The sequence below is a fragment of the Podarcis vaucheri genome (genome assembly GCF_965113315.1).
Source record: "Podarcis vaucheri genome assembly, chromosome: 2".
NCBI classification, from domain to species: Eukaryota; Metazoa; Chordata; class Lepidosauria; order Squamata; family Lacertidae; genus Podarcis; species Podarcis vaucheri.
In genome coordinates this window covers 105,762,727-105,778,870 of record NC_138760.1, presented here as the reverse complement: position 1 = coordinate 105,778,870, position 16,144 = coordinate 105,762,727, and the positions used below count along the sequence as shown (strand labels likewise).

Sequence of the window (16,144 nt, the reverse complement as noted above, 5' to 3'; positions counted from 1 at the left end):
AAAGAACATTACACAACTTTAGTCCTGCTGAAAGATGGCTAACAGAGTGGTTTGTACAAGAGAATTGCAAACACAAAAGAGCTTCGATTCATTAAGTACTACAAATGGATTTGAATTTATAGAGTGGAATCAGCCAGGCTATTCGGGCCCAGTGTAATTTTGCGGGCAATTGAGTGCACGGTCTTGAGTGTGTCATAAATAAAAATAGACGATGAGCCTATGTTTGATACATTCGCACTGTTCCTTTTTTAAACAAATAATTAGCAATTGGAGTGTGGGGTGTTTAGTGGAGATATCAACACCAGCCCAGCTTGGGGAAAAGCACTCCAGTGTGTCCGCAAGCAGCCTTACAGCTTCCTCTGACATTCTCTCTCTGTGTGTAAGGAAAAAAATCCCATCCCAGCGCTTGCGGCATTGCTACTTCACGCCAAAGCAGCACCTGGCTGCCTCCGACAGAACAGTGGAAAGAACTCATTTCTGTGTTGCCTTCAGGGAAGAATCTCACAAGTTGTTGTTTTTTAAACCATGTTAACGTCAACATGTTAGCTTGACTTTTTGAGGCGATTGTGTTTCTAGACCTGGCCTTATAAACAGTTTGAGCCTAGATCTACGGGCCTAGATCAGCCTTCCTGGTACCCCCCATGTCTCCTCCAGGCCAACCATCAGGGATGAAGGAAGTTCTAGTCTATGTCTGGGACGGCACAAGGCTGACGAGGGCTGGCCTAGATTGTAACTCCTCACACCTCAAGCTCAACTTTTCAGGACAAGCTAGATTGACACCTGGACACACGCTCAACCATTCATAAGATCAGTTCAACTTGGTGCAAATTTACTCTAAAAAGTCCAGCTTGTGACCCTTAAAATGTGGGACGCTCCCATCCACATGTGGCCTTGTGCTAACCAACCAACCCCTCCTCCATTCAGCTTGTGGGGGGGGGGAGAAGGACAATAAAGGGAGACTGGTTGGGACCATTGTAATTTCCCACACTGGGATGGAAGGAATATAATTTATTGATATATTATTATCCCGAATATGGGGAAGCATAAAGGATATCTCTGTTCATTTATGTGCTTATAACTCATAACTGGTTGGAAACCTGTTATATAGCTGGGGAAAACCCCACAATCCAGGGCATACCTTCAAATAATTATCTCAAATAAATAAGACAGCGTAACATTATATACAATATTAAGCCACCCAAAACCTCTACCTAGGGAACTCAAATACAGTGGTGGGAAAAGAGGGTCATTTAACATTGACCTTATTTATTTGTTTTTAAACCCTTGGCAAGAAAATTTTATGTGATCTCACCGGACATGACAAAACACTGAGAATGGCAAATTGAATTTGTTCATAGCTTACACAGTTGTGAACGAACAAACATTAAAGAAGGTGGCAGGGGTCCAAGTGCGTGTGTATATTTATATTTATATATATATATTGTATTGCATACTTTTAAAAAATAAATTTATAAATATTTACATAAATATAAGGGGACAGTAAAAGCCCAGACACCATCTTGGAATTCATGCCTACGGTTACAGACAACAGCCAAGGACAAAAGCCAAACAAAGGCTACAGCTTCAGAAGTATAATACAGGATTCCCATTTCTGCATTGATCAGAAGACGAGAGAAACAATTCATCCGCTGAGAAAGAGTTTGGCACAGTTCAAGAAACATTCCTTGTTTGGTCGGACAGGATAGTAAGGTTTTTGTTTTTGTCTCTCTGGGGGTTTTTTTTTGCCCTCTCTGATCACCAAAAAATACTGCTTTGAAGATGATCTTGCCTGTACACTGTGCCCCCACAAAAGTCCATAGTAGCAAGCAAAGGATGAAAATGTGTAGAGAAAATTCAGCACAAGTGAGGCAATTAAGCCACTTGTTGCCAAGGTTGGTAAGACACTGGTGGAAAAAAAGAGAGAAAGAGAGAGGGGTGGGGGACAGAAAAGAATCCCCGCTTCAGATCTTGAGACATATCATTCATGGTGTGATGCCAGGAGGAAGAAAAGGAATGTTTTCATAGTTTGACCCACCATATTCTGGTACAGAGCCATCTCCACGTTTGAGAAACAGGCGAACTTTGCGGCCACCATTTTTAATTAGTTCTATGGCTCGGGCGTGCTTCATGTTTTTTGTGGTTTCTCCATTGATCTCCAGGATTTCATCACCGATCTGCCGTAACAAAACAATCCATGATTAAAGAAAAATGCTGGAAGAACATGAATTTGGGCAATGTCCAATGCCCTTGTTCTGTTAGCACAATTATTTATAATGATGATGATGATGATTTATTTCTATGTCACCCATCTGACTGGGTTGCCCCAGCCACTCTGGGCAGCTTCCAACAAATCAAAACACCCAACACAGTAAAACATCAAATATTAAAAACTTCCCTATGCAGGGCTGTCTTCTAAAGGTCAGATAATTGTTTCTTTCCTTAGCACAACTGAATACAACTGCTTGTACAACTGAACTCTTCCCTTCTTTTCCTCCCACATGCGCCCTCCACCCTCCCCAAATCTGCCCCAGAAGGTTGAGGGGGCAGAAACCAAAAGCACTGCTTTCACTGTACATACTAGTACTGCTCAAACATATGATGGTTTTGCAGAGAACTGTATGGCACAGCATTCCTGCATTGTCCATTCTATAACGGGCCACACATGAAGCTTCTCTCAGGGCCCTAAAAATCACTGTACCTAGAGACCATCCTCTTTCCCCATGCCCACACCTCCCCCAAACAGAGCAAGAGAAAGAGCCGGGAGCTGGGGGCAGAGATTCTGGTTCCCAACAGACTTTTCTTAGATCTAGTGAAAAGGGGAGCTCATGGAAAATGTTTTCTTTTTACAGACATACCCTCATTTTCCCGCATCTCTCAGCAGGACCGTCCTCCGCTAACCGCAGCACATAGAGATCCATGTTATATTCTCGGCCCCCTCGTAGACTAAAGCCAAACCCTTTGGCTCCTCTTTCAAGCTCAACTGTGTAAAAATCCTGGTCCGGCTAGAAGGGAAGTAATAAGAGGCAGTTTGAAACCAATTTGAAAGAGATTACAATTATCATTATTTTTAGGTTAATACGAAAAGTGCATCACATCAGGCTTGTTTTCAGAAGGAATCTATCTGCTCTTAAAGACCCAATTTAGGATCCCAAATTAAGAGCAAACGACAGTGACCTTTCTTTATTAATCTCATTCTGCATACAGAATTGAAGTTAACTACATAGTCATTGCAGTGGTACCTTGGTTTAAGAACAGCTTAGTTTATGAACAACTTGGATTAAGAATGCTGCAAACCCGGAAGCAGGTGCTTTGGTTTGTGAACTTTGCCTTGGAAACAGAACATGTTGAGTGTGTTCCATTTGTAAATTGAGTCCCCTGCTGCTATGGGAAAGCACGGCTTGGTTTAAGAAGGCTTTGGTTTAAGAATGGACTTCCGGAATGGATTAAGTTCGTAAATCAAGGTACCACTGTACTTATACTTGCTAGGAAGTCTCCTATGTGATCCTTAGGCATACTGCGGGTACATCATATATCCTGTTTTCTAATTATTATTGTTTTATATATTGAGGAATACATAGCTAAGAAAGATACAAAAATGTCTTCCTCCTTTATCCTTTCCATATCGTAAACTAGCACTCAACAGGGAACAATTGCAGCAATTTCTATGGCAATTGTCAGCAGAAGAGGTAACAGATATGTGAGGCCATAACAGTCAATGAAACATGCACAAAACCACCTATGGAAGGGATGACAAGGGAGCTACTTCTAGGGATCTTTTACGACGCTGAGTTTTTACCTTCTAAATGTAGGGCTTGGAACACAACTTATCACCATGGTGAAACTGAAGCAATCTTGCAAACACACCATGAATAGTATCATCACAGAATATTCACCACCCTCCTCATCAATCATGAGTAAGCTTTGTCTGCTACAAACACATCTCTACTACAAATATGGTTGGGGCACCATTAGTGCACTTGAGTACATTAATTGGTGATTTATATTTTTCAGACAAGCTAGACGGAGGAAGGACATAGGGCAGAGATGCGGAAGCAGTGTGGCCTTTTGGATGTTGCTGCTGTACAAGTCTCTCTAACCCCCTAGCTGTGATGGGAGTGGGAGTCGAACAATTTCTAGAAGGCCACTGGTTCCCCAGTCCGCAATAAAGATTTCCTGCAGGCATGCAAGGGACAGCATAAATGACACAAACCCTAACCCTTACCTGTGAGGCTGTGGGTGGTTTGAAATCGAATTGGGACTCTTGCTTTGGTTTTGCGTTGTTCCTGTTCAAATTGATAAGGAATGCGGAGGTGGGGAGTAGAGAGGGAGAGAGAACAGCGTCAGTGTTATGGTTAGGAAGATGCATGAGAAGTAAAAGGGGAAAGAGAAGATCAACACACTTTCAGAAATGAACATTAGGCTGACCTGGTCTCCTGCGGCATTTGTTGAGGAGTATGTGTGGTTGTAATTGTAGCAATTTTTTCTGCATTGGTCAATAAGGTTGCATTGGAGGATTCTGCAAAATAAAACAATGCGCTTTGTAAGGCAGGCTATTTTCGTGATAATGATTCACACACAGCTTTCCCTTGGCCAAAGTAACCCAAAGTCATCAAATACATTTTTAAACAACACGCTGCCCAACAAAGATTTGTACCAGCTCACATAATCCAGTAACACACAGTGAATTATATAAGTGGTTGCCCCACTGAGTATTTATTTAACACCACACTGGTTAACAGATTGCCTACGAAGCCTTAATATATTAGTAAGGTGGGAGGGGACTAGTGTATGTATGAAAATAATAGTGGAATTTCCCCTTCTTCCATCATGGCAGTGAACACATAATTGCATACAGCATCAATTTTAGTTGTATGTCTGGGTTTTTATCCTGGTTGTTTAGGGCTTTTTATGCTTTGTGATCCTGTGATCTTGATGCTTTGTGATCCTGATATCTTTAATATTCAGTTTGTCTCACAAGATGTTTTAGACCTCATGGTTGCAAGCACACGAGTGGGGTGGGGAGGCTGTCATTCTGGCATATCCAGAGACATTTCTTTGTCACTTTTTGACTCACTCTCACCATTTGACTCCCGATTTAAACAGAAACACTGAGCAATATCAGCATGTTTAGCTTTCTGTTGACTTGATGATACAGCTGGTAAAAGGGATTTGTTACACTTCATAATGTTCAAGAGCTGCTTTTCAAAAACAAAAAAAAGCTGATTCTATGAAGGGTTGAGACAAACGCTCCCTAATTTCAACATTCACTTTCAAAAGCAGCATTCACATGCACACAGCCAAGTTGTTGAAAAAATACTTTGCTGAACACTCACACTGTTTCGGTATTGTTTGGCAGCCATCACTGCCCTTCTTTTTTTCTTTGCCCTCCCTGTCCTTGCTCCCTTATGGTATATTTTATGGAAGTGTGTATTCAAATAGATAAACTATTAAAAAATAACAGTCCACAGTCACTTAATCCAATTGGCTTTGGTGACCTATGTGATTTTGTCCTTGACATCATCTTGTCTGATGTATTATTATGGTGTCTTTGATAAAACCACACAGGTGACTGTAGCCAAACTGGTTAAGTCATAGTAAAGGCAAGGGATGCCATGAACAATGATAGTAAAGAATGAGAAAATGTGTTTTGTTCTTCCGTTCTAAAGCAGGGGTGCTGTTGGCCAACCCTTCAAGGGCATGGCCAATGTCTTGGCACGTGTGAGTGCTCAACAGACATGCAGCCACACAAAAACACACATAGAGACATGCCTGCCTGTTCTTCCGCTGGTCTTTGGGGGAAGGACTTTCTTTCCCTTAACAGCACTGAGCTAGGAACAGGAAGGAGAACTAAGACACCAGGAAGGAGAACTAAGACCTCATTGCAATGGTAGCATGCAAGAGAGAGAAGAGGGGCCTTTGAAAGAGGAAGAGGTTCAGCTAGTTTTTACAGAGGCTGGCAGACTACGTCAAGCAGCTTGTTACGGAGTACATGATCTGAAATGCCAGGGTCGTTCTTCACTTCATGACTGCAACATCACTGGCATGCAGGAATAGATGAGAAAATCAGAAATGCAGAATCTTATGGCACCTCAAGCACACTGCTTTTTAATGAGTTTATTAACTAGCTGCCAGTCATCAGCTAAAGAAATCAAGTGAATTATATGATTGACTCAACCAGCCCTTAGTAAACTCGCAGGTATTTTTTATATGTTAGTGATGAAAAGTTTTTGCAACAATTCTTTTTTCGGCTGTTTGGGAGCCAGCAGCCATTTTGTGTTAGGCCACACCCATGGTAGAAGTCATTTGGTGGCTGTTGCCCTACAATATCCAGGCAATTCAGGTCCTCAACAACTGAATTGGTTTGTATGCACACACACAAGGGATTGTCTCCAGTGTTAGTTCTATTCAGAGATGGTTTATTGAAATAATGGGCATGACTAACTTTGGCCCTTTAATTCCACTGGGTCTACTCTGAGTATAACTTAGTTGGATATGAACCAGTTTAATTAAGAGAGCATCTTAGCAGCCCCATGATATGCAATCAATTTCAAAATTGGACTCTCTACAAAAATTGGTCTCTTAAAAATTTCATGAATATTTCAGAATAAGGATAATATTTGCCTCAAATGAAAACAAATCCTTGTTTTCTCTACTGTTTCCAGACTTGAAAACAGAAAGTATATTGAACATGTATATTTGTTACAATACAGGTCTGACTGGCAAAACTCCAGACTGGCAGCTCTGACTATTTTGTTAATGTATAGTAAAATGGTACATTTGCTGAATAGTCTCAGAAAATAGCAAGGGTTGTATCCAGCGACAGTCCTACTCCAGAGTAGATCCATTGAAGTCAATAGGCATGACCAAATTGTGGTCTTTAATTTAAAGGGATCGACTTTAAGATCTTAGTTGGCTGCAACCCTAAGTCTGCTGAATTGTTTAAAGAACTGAATCGATCTTTGAGACAACTTATTGACTTCTGGCATAGTGTAATAAAATCATTTGAAATACAGAGGTTAATTTCCCCCGATGTCTTCAGAAGTCTAAGATACAAACTGTCAAATCTCTGATTAATCAAGGTCTCTACAACTTGGAAGGATATTAATAGGGCAGGTGCCAGTAGTTCTGACATAAGGGGTGGACTCCATTTGGAAGAAACAACAGGGTAAAAATGTAACAAATAAACAATGTATGCTTCTAAATTATATTTTGTATCATTACACCAAAGGGCAAGTGGACATTTGTGCCTATTCCAGAAAAAAAGGTAATTTATTAAGTTCTTTCCGCCTTGCTGCATTGCTAATAATTTGATTCATTGTTTTACCATTTTGGGATTGTATTTTGGGCTTCTTAATAAGTTTGCAAATCACTCGTGAGGACAGAGTTGTGTATATGGGTGGTGCATAAATGAAGCAAAGTAAATAAATCCAACGATTATGGAGATATAGTTTATTTGAAATGTTTATACCCTACCTATCAAACTTATAAAGTTCAAATCTCAGAAGCCATCCGAGATTTCAAGTCTGTGAAAATGCTGCCCTTTCAGCAATTGTTCATGGGGGCTTTTGAAAACAGGGGTGACATGTCTGTTTGATGACCCCCCCCCCATCACATAGACAAAGCTAATAGTAACAAAGTCATTTCAGAGAAAACATGGAAGAACTCTAAAAGGCCCTTGCTTCACCCCCCAAATATGATGCCATACATTTAAGAAAATATGGCACAGCGCTACTTTCAAGTTCCTCCATGTTATCTGCCTTTTCTTGGAATCCATGACAGGGATAATTGTAGTCAAGGGTCTAAATATGTTTCTTAGGGATATACATGGATTTTGAAGCTTATAAATCAGTCATATAACATAATCTTTCTTTCTTTCTTTCTTTCTTTCTTTCTTTCTTTCTTTCTTTCTTTCTTTCTTAGAATTCCATGGGCAGTTTACAACAAAAGTAGAAGTGTGTCAGTTTAATCACTCTGCAGCACGTAAAAGCAGAGTTGGAGTAAGGTGACCAGACAAATTCTCCTTCCCACCAACACCATCCCGTTGAGATCAAGGGACACCCGAATTATGGTACTTTTCTCTGTAGCATCTATTCTGAAATAAATGAAATACCTTAACTTTTATGGGCCTCTGAGAATCTGGAATATGTAAGCACATTCCAAAATAAGAACGCATCTAACAAAACAGTATCTTAAGATATGATGAAGCAACTTGCTGAATAAATATACTACCCTACTAACTCATGACGATGTAACTTTCTGTCCTGTGCTCTGTCCGTAAGACTACAAATCCTCAATCTGGTTCTATCTTCTGAAGCTAAAAAGCAAGCACTCTCGTGACTATAGAAAAGCTTTTAGAGTGATCTAAAGAGAAGAAACAAAGCTTCTTTTCAACAGGCGCTTATCCCTTTTGCTTCCTAACCTTCCTTTGCAACACATAAAACTTCCGGATTACACATAGCAAAAGGCAGAGAATGAGAGCCAGCTATCCTCGCGCAGCCATCCCTTAAGACAAAAGCAGATTCAAAACATGCAGGATGTACAATTAGATTTAGTGATGGTATTTTAAGACTGCAAACAGAAGGGAAAGGGGTGTCAGTGATTCTCCAGAAAGAGCGTGCGTGATTCATGGCTTCTCAATGGAGTAAGGGACCACAAGAATCACATCTAGTGCTTTTCCAGATGATTCTGAGTATGTTATAGAAAGAGTAGAGTTTATTCCAACTACATTCCTAATGGATTGTAGTCTCAAAGTCAATACAGTGTTGTGCTTCCAGCACAAAGATGTCACACCCCTGTAACAATCCAAGAACTGCTTCAGAATTTACTTATTCTGCTTCTTAAGAGTCAAGTTAACAAAGAATAAAAGAAGTAAGGAGGAGAAATGGTGAGACTTGAGTATATGGATTGTAGTCAGTAGGCAAGTAGATGGAAAGGAAACAGTGGTCATGAATGAAGGTTCACCAAACTGCAAAGGACCAAATTGCACCGGATCAAAAATATAAGCTTCCTCTCTCATGTCTGAGCTGAGTCCTGCTCCATGTACTCCCTATATGTACCTTTTCGCTTTCAGTTGAACTATCAAGCAACCATGAGGACTAAAGAGGGTTTTGGTTTTTTTAAAGTAAAGTTGAGATTTCCAGGGCGTGTAATGCCGTACCAGCTTCTGTAGGTTGGTAAAATGCTTTAGAGTTATTACCACAAGTTAACACATCCAAATGGTTGGAACTATTCTTTAGGAGATGCATCTAAAACATGCTCCGCAAGTTTCAAATGTCCCCGATTTCTGATAATCATCCCAAAATATTCCTAATGCTTAAATGGCCTTGCTGAGATGGAAGGAAGATCCCCAGTGGTTCATATCTCCAACCATGCACAGGCAATTGGCACTGAGCATGCTTTTGGAGTGGCTATTTGGAACGCATCTGATCGCTTAGTGCCAAAACGCACATGACTGGCACTGTGAAAGCACCGAGATGTCTTGTAGATCCTCTACACCAGGGCTTCCCAAACTTGGGTCGCCAGCTGTTTTTGGACTACAGTTCCCATCATTCCCTGACCACTGTTCCTGTCAGCTAGGGATGATGGGAGTTGTAGTCCAAAAGTAGCTGCAGACCCAAGTTTGGGAAGCCCTGCTCTACACCAATGAGGGAGAAAGAAATGGACAATGAGTGTGAGGGAAAAGGGTGTCCCAGCTAGGAATTAGAACTGTAAAGAGCCCTTCCACTCAACTAGAAAATTTCCATACACTACTCAGCTCCCACACAAAAAAAGACACAATGTTGTGGGAGCAAAGTCTACCCCCCCAAAAAAAAACCCCACCTGCCCATTGCAGCATTTCTATAGAAGGAAAATAAATAAATAGCAGTACAGCACAAGTTTCTCTCAGAATATGCCCAGGGCTTTAGAATTGCTCGGACCACAATCTCCTACGTCGGTGTAGCTCAAAGCAACTCAAAAGCCCGTAAAAAGCAATGACCAACTATGATGGGAAGTGGAGAGGGCGGGTAGAGAAAAATTAAGAGAATATATACTTTACCATCCCCTGGGATAATGCGCAGAGTAACCATATTTCCCGCTTCTTTAATTAGGTTGACGATGTCCGAATGTGATTTGTTGGTGATGGAGCATCCATTAACGGCCAGGATCCGGTCCCCCACTTTCAGCTTCCCACAGCGGTCTGCTGGGCTCCCCTCAATAATTCGACCTATTTTGTGAGGCATGGCCACACATGCATTGCCCGCTTTTGTATTGATATTGCGATATATATATATATATATTTCGTGTGCGTGTGCATGTTTTTTGGTTTTTGTTTAACAAATCGTTTACATACGTTGGGAACGTGGTGAAGGGGGAAAGGAGAAAAAGGGTTGAAAAGGGAAAGAGAAGGTTAAGGGTTAATTAATTAATGCATCAAGCAAAAGTTATTAAAGGATAGCTTTGCTGCCAGTGCTCAAAACATTGGCAATTGGCTCTGGGAGTGCAAAGTAAGCCTCACAAAATTGCATTTCCTACATCTTCCTCAGTAATCCCCACTCCCTGCCACCCCCCCCCAAAACACAAAAAAATCTCTCCCATTAACATGGTTGAGAATTGCACAGTTTCTTCAGATGAGTTGTGGTCCCCAAAATAAAATCACAAAGGATTTTAGTTGCAAACTTCAAGGTTTGCTGCTGTATGGAAATGCAACTCTCTATTGTTTTCCTAAGCTTGTAATATCTTATCATCGTCATCTCAGTGAGTGCCTGCTAAAGCTTCTGCCAATGTTTTGTTCTTTCTCCATTTTGAAAGACAATAATTCTATGTCTACCAAGGAATAAGGAAGTTTTGTTTGATTATTTTTAAAAAAACTCATAGCAATCAGCACTATAAAATGAACACAGCATGGATAAAAGCAGAAGGGAACTGGGTGATGTTTTCCCCTCCTTTCTGAGGTAACTATCTGAGGCAAGGAGCAGAGTCACTACAGAAGGGACAGGAGGACTGGAATATATGGGGCGGCATTCAGCCACAACCTCCCATCAGCGCAAAGGTTTCCACTTACGCAACGGGACTTTCCCCACCCCCTCTCCTGCGTGCGCACTGCACCCTCCCCAAATCTGCTCCAGAAGGTTGGGGGAACCCCTAAAACAGATTTAAGGGGCATGCAGGGGAAAGGAGAGGGGAGGAGGACTTCATTGCAAAAGCAGAAATCTGTGTCAAAGGAATGAGAGACTTAGCGCTATGACGAATTCCACCCACGGCCTTCCAAAGCCACTTGCCTCCAAACCATTTGATAACTCTTCCCCTTTGCAATCTTGGTAAAGAGTGGGTGGGAAATCCCCAAACCTGACCACAACACCTCTCAACTGCAAGCCAAAAATCTAAATGCATTTATTTGTTTTAAGGTCAGCCCCACTGGTTTCCATGGAACTCATTTCCAGGTGTTTGTGCTTAGAATTAGGTGTGGGAACTGTGGCATAACCAGGTGTTGCCGGGTTCCAATTCTACCATCACTGCCAACGGGCCACAAGGACTGGTTGCTGATGGGAGCTGGAAGTCCCATCAGATTTGGAGGATTACAAGTTCCCCACCGCTGGTATTGGAGAGCGCAAGAGAAAACGAGCAAGTGATCTGGGATGAATGTATTTTATTTCCTATCTCCACCTAACACATATTGTGAATTGTAACAAACAGGTGAATTCTGGTTTCTTTGTTGCAGCAGAATATGAACACTTTAAGGGTCGAGTGCTGGCTACTTGTTCCCTTTACTCCAGTGATGGCAAACTTCACCCTCCAGCTGTTTTGGGACTACAATTCCCATCATCCCTGACCTGTTAGCTAGGGATGATGGGAGTTGTAGGGCTGGAGGGCCATGTTTAGCCATCACTGCTTTACTAGAACCTTTACTAGAATTTAACCCGAAGGGATCAGCTGTCAGGAAATACTGTGCAGCCATGTGATCAACTTTACAAAATCACTGGGGATGATTCAGCCTAAATCAAGGTATATTCCAAAGGTAGTATTAACTGACCTACCCTGAAATCCATGAACAATAAAGTTTCTCAATTTTCCCCCACTGTTCCATTCATCCTCACAACGCTATTAGGTCATGCTGTTGCATTTCCACCCCTCCTCTCTCTCTATTGTACCTCCATTTTAACTGAAGGTGGAGAAACAGTGAAAAGCTCAGGGTTTCCGGTGGTGCTATGGCTGAAGTGTGATTTGAGCCACTGCCTCCGATTTTCAATATGCTACTCACTGGCACCATGTCGCGTTATGAGGGGGTAACAAAAGTTGTAGGAAACGGGAGACTGAAATCTGTTAAAATGGGAGCAATGTGTGACAAGAGGTTTGTTAAAAGTACTTAAAATGTGATATACAGTGTAAAGTTAACAGAAACCTATTTTAGAAATATGCCTTCTAGTATCTTATACCAGAAAGAATACATAGAACATTCCAGCAAAACTTTGGAGTTAGCACAAGTGGAGATATAGCAACTTATTTCCACTGGTGGCAGGCAAGCCCAGTTGTCCAAACGTTTTGGATACAAGCCAATCAAGAAAATAAAATAAATTTGGTGCCTCTTACTATATTGTTAGGATGAAGAAGAATAGCTTTCAGATTTTAACTATTCAATGCACGTTAAATCGCAGTGATATTTTGATAATACTGCAAAAAACAGTGCGTCTTTCAGGCTCGCAGAATTGGCTTCAGAAATTTTGCAACGATTTAACGATAGGCAAAGCCATCACATCAATTAAGAGTCCAATGCGTAAGCCCAACTCACTCCACAATGCGAGGCTGGTACTGCATTTGGACAACAAATGCAAATATTTTTGTGATATAACTGTTCTATAATAACTTAAAAGTAGAAGAGTGGGGGCAGGGGAAGAAGCAGAGAGAGCTGAGCAATATTTTTGGTCATTCTGTTAGTTTCTTTCTTTTTTAAACCAACAGCACTTTATCTTCAGTACAAGGGTGATCACTTTATGAACTACTAATCTAATGGATATATACTTTAATGGGGTCCAGAAGTGGACTTAACTGGCTGCAGGATTCTGGCTTTTTTCCTTGCTTTGATTCAGCCCGGGCCACTGGCTATCTTGACAACACTCATCTTTCAGCAAGACCTAATGTGTTGTACTGTTCTTGCTTCTCATCTCTGGCTTGGAGATCAATTCTGGCACTTGCCTCTATTTTCGCCAATCTACCGTTGAAATTTAATTTCAGAATACCAGCTCTGTTTGAGATTCCCAGATCTGACTTCTCGAGAACTTTCAAGTCAAAATCTGCTGTCTTGACACTGCTTAGCTTTCACAACACTTCCTTTCCACATTCGCGTGTACTTCTCAAAAGTTGCACAAGGCAGATATAGAGACTAGCATTTAGTAAGTGGGTGCAGTTGAATCTGAATGTGGTCATATCCATCACACCTACGTAATTTTTTCCAAGTGGCTGGAAATAATATTCATTCATCCAAAGATATGCTTGCACTGCATTTTTATTAGTAGTTTGAAACACATGTTTATGCTGTGCTTTATCAAAAAGATCACAATGAAGGATGAGTTAAAATGGCAACATGAGGAAAAGCCTACTCACTAACAGAAGGCAGTATAACTGATGATAATTGGTCGTTATATAATTTACATTGGTGTGTATCACCCACTCCTGGCTTTGTCACATGAGAGTAACTTTTATTGACTAATTCCTTAACACACCCAGACAACTAAATGAATACAATTTTGAAGTAGCTCAACCCATCTCAGCAGACCACCTCTGTGAGACCGGAATAACGATACAAAGAACCCTATGGGTATGAGTCACACACTTTGTAGCTAAGGGCAAGCATCTCATGCAGAATATAGGGGAGAAGTGTTTTCTGGGGAGCAGAAGGGGGGGGGGGAGTCAAGTCAAGACATAAATTTGCTTCCACATTGTTCATATTTCTAGCCACGAAAATTTATCTTTTCACAAATGATCACATTCATCATTCTTATTCTGGCTGATCTGGGCAAGCAGAGGCTTTGGAATACTCTTATTTAAGAGACCACTCCAATACATTTTACAACGGTTAATTAAGTTTTAGAGTAAAAAAAAATACATCTATATGTGGAATGGGTGCTCATGTGCTACACCATCACAAGGAAGGACTGTCTCCTTATGTTAGGCCCCTGCACCTCAGAGTTACTACCCATTTGGTGTGTCTTGACTGGTTCCGTAACTGTACTTGCTTCATCGTCTCATCTGCAATGATGGTTTCTTAATAGCCATCACAGATGGTCAGAGAGGCCCTTTCAAAACTGAATGGCTATCCCATGCAATTCCAAATGTGCTTTTCTCTCCTCTGGGGACAGAGGAACTCTTATATCTCGGAATTTGCAAAGGACCATTTAGCATAAGTGGTTCAGGAACCCCTGTTGTCACAATTAACTGAAATGCATGTTATATGTTGCAGGCAGGATTACTAAACATTGCCGGGTAAGCAATGCAACGAAGCACACCATATTTTAAAGTCTATTATAGTAAGTTTTAGGTTTAGACAAGTTAGAGCTGGATAACGGAAGAAATGAAGCTCTTCCCTAGCCCAACATTGAGATTGATTTGAATAGACTCTGCTGTAATATATAATAGAATCAGGTATAAAAACAGGGGTAGAAAGAAGCTCTCCTATTTCTTTTTATGTCTGGGGGGTTCCTTCCAAGAACCTCCAGTTCCATCCCCGTGCCACATTTAGGATGTATGGGGCAGCTAATTACCATTGATGGATGCTTGAGTTAATTTAGATTATGCTTTCTCTGGTGCCTGGAGAAACAAAACCTGAATGGAAAGGACTTGCTGTGTGTGTGTCACATCTACGGTCCTCAGCTGAATGTTGAAGAGACACGTAAGACACGGCCACAGACAAAGTACGTTGGCGCAAGCATCCCACTTGTTGGCATCATGTTCATGCCTTACCCCCAGGCAAGGGCACCATGTCAGCACAGAACCCACAGGGGATCCAGATTGCAAGAATACATACAATGTACACACATATGCTGGTGTGGGGGTGAAGCACGTCTGAAATGTGATGCTGGCCGCATGGAGTGCTTATAGTGGTAAATGTTAAACTAAGACTCACTGGAACAGCAGGAGCCATTCCTTATCTGGAATGCCTATTGGCTGCCAGAGCTTGAAATAAATGGCATTTCCCAAACTCACAGGGTGGCCATAATGTGAGAGACAGCAGAGATACTGAGAAGGGGCCGTAAAAGTATCACAAACAAAATTTAAGTCTAGCATTACCTTCAGTGATTTCACGGGGCCCACTACATGTCGGCATGTTTCACTTAATGGGAACTTGGGAGTGCATCCTGAAGATCAGTTAAATTAGTATTTTAACAAAATATTTTTTTATGTCTATAAATGTGAAAGGGCCATTTTTTATTTTTTTAAAAAAACCAGAGTTATTCACAAGTACATATATAGAATAAAGCACCGTTTGTTCCCAGGGATAGCCACCTGTCAGAGAGGGCACTTGCATTAAACTCAGGCCTACAGGCTTTGTCGCTGGAGAAGAGTTCAGTGAGTGACAACCTCTTCTACTACTGTCATTACTCAAGAGTTCAAAATGTCAGTCTGCTTTCCAAAAAACAAAAACAGCCCCTCTCCTCTAATACAGCTTTGAACAAGACCCTGGAGGGAAACAACTCCCAAAGCTTGACTTTCCAATTAAACATATTAATTAAATAGAATAGGGAGTACATTCATGAACTGCAATTACTGTTTAGTAACTGTAATTATTATTCTCACTGTACAGAGGCAAATCAACTCAGGCTCTTTTCACAGTGTTGCCTCAGGGTTGGTCATAAATAAGTTGAGTTTTACTCGTGAGATACAACACCGTAAGTGAAATGAAGAAGACCTCACCCATTAATGGTTATAACGAAAGAGTTGCTGAATTCAGCTGCCTCGATACAGGACAATGCAAGACAAAACTCCCCATCGAAATGGGACCCACTATGCCAGGCTTTCTCAACCTAGGCCCTCTGGATGTTTTGAGACTACAATTCCCATCATCCCTGACCACTGGTCCTGCTAGCTAGGGATCATGGGAGTTGAAGGCCAAAAATATCTGGTGGGCAGAGGTTGAGGAAGCCTGCAGTATGCAATGGGATGCACAAATCAA

The 16,144-nt window shown here is 41.3% G+C and overlaps 1 protein-coding gene across 13 annotated transcripts in view; it reads right to left on the bottom strand.

Moving 5' to 3' along the window:
• Window positions 1-16,144, bottom strand: part of MAGI1 (membrane associated guanylate kinase, WW and PDZ domain containing 1) — a 481,615-nt gene that overhangs the window by 5,747 nt on the left and 459,724 nt on the right. For 11 of the 13 annotated variants that reach the window (XM_082209202.1, XM_082209205.1, XM_082209204.1 and 8 more), the window contains 5 exons: window positions 10,037-10,240; window positions 4,426-4,516; window positions 4,223-4,283; window positions 2,856-3,002; window positions 2,036-2,174 (listed from right to left, as the gene is read on the bottom strand). In XM_082209202.1, the coding sequence (XP_082065328.1) occupies window positions 2,036-2,174; window positions 2,856-3,002; window positions 4,223-4,283; window positions 4,426-4,516; window positions 10,037-10,240 (642 nt within the window). The remainder of the gene's footprint in view (window positions 1-2,035; window positions 2,175-2,855; window positions 3,003-4,222; window positions 4,284-4,425; window positions 4,517-10,036; window positions 10,241-16,144) is intronic. The other 2 variants (XM_082209207.1, XM_082209201.1) reach the window with 2 other exon arrangements.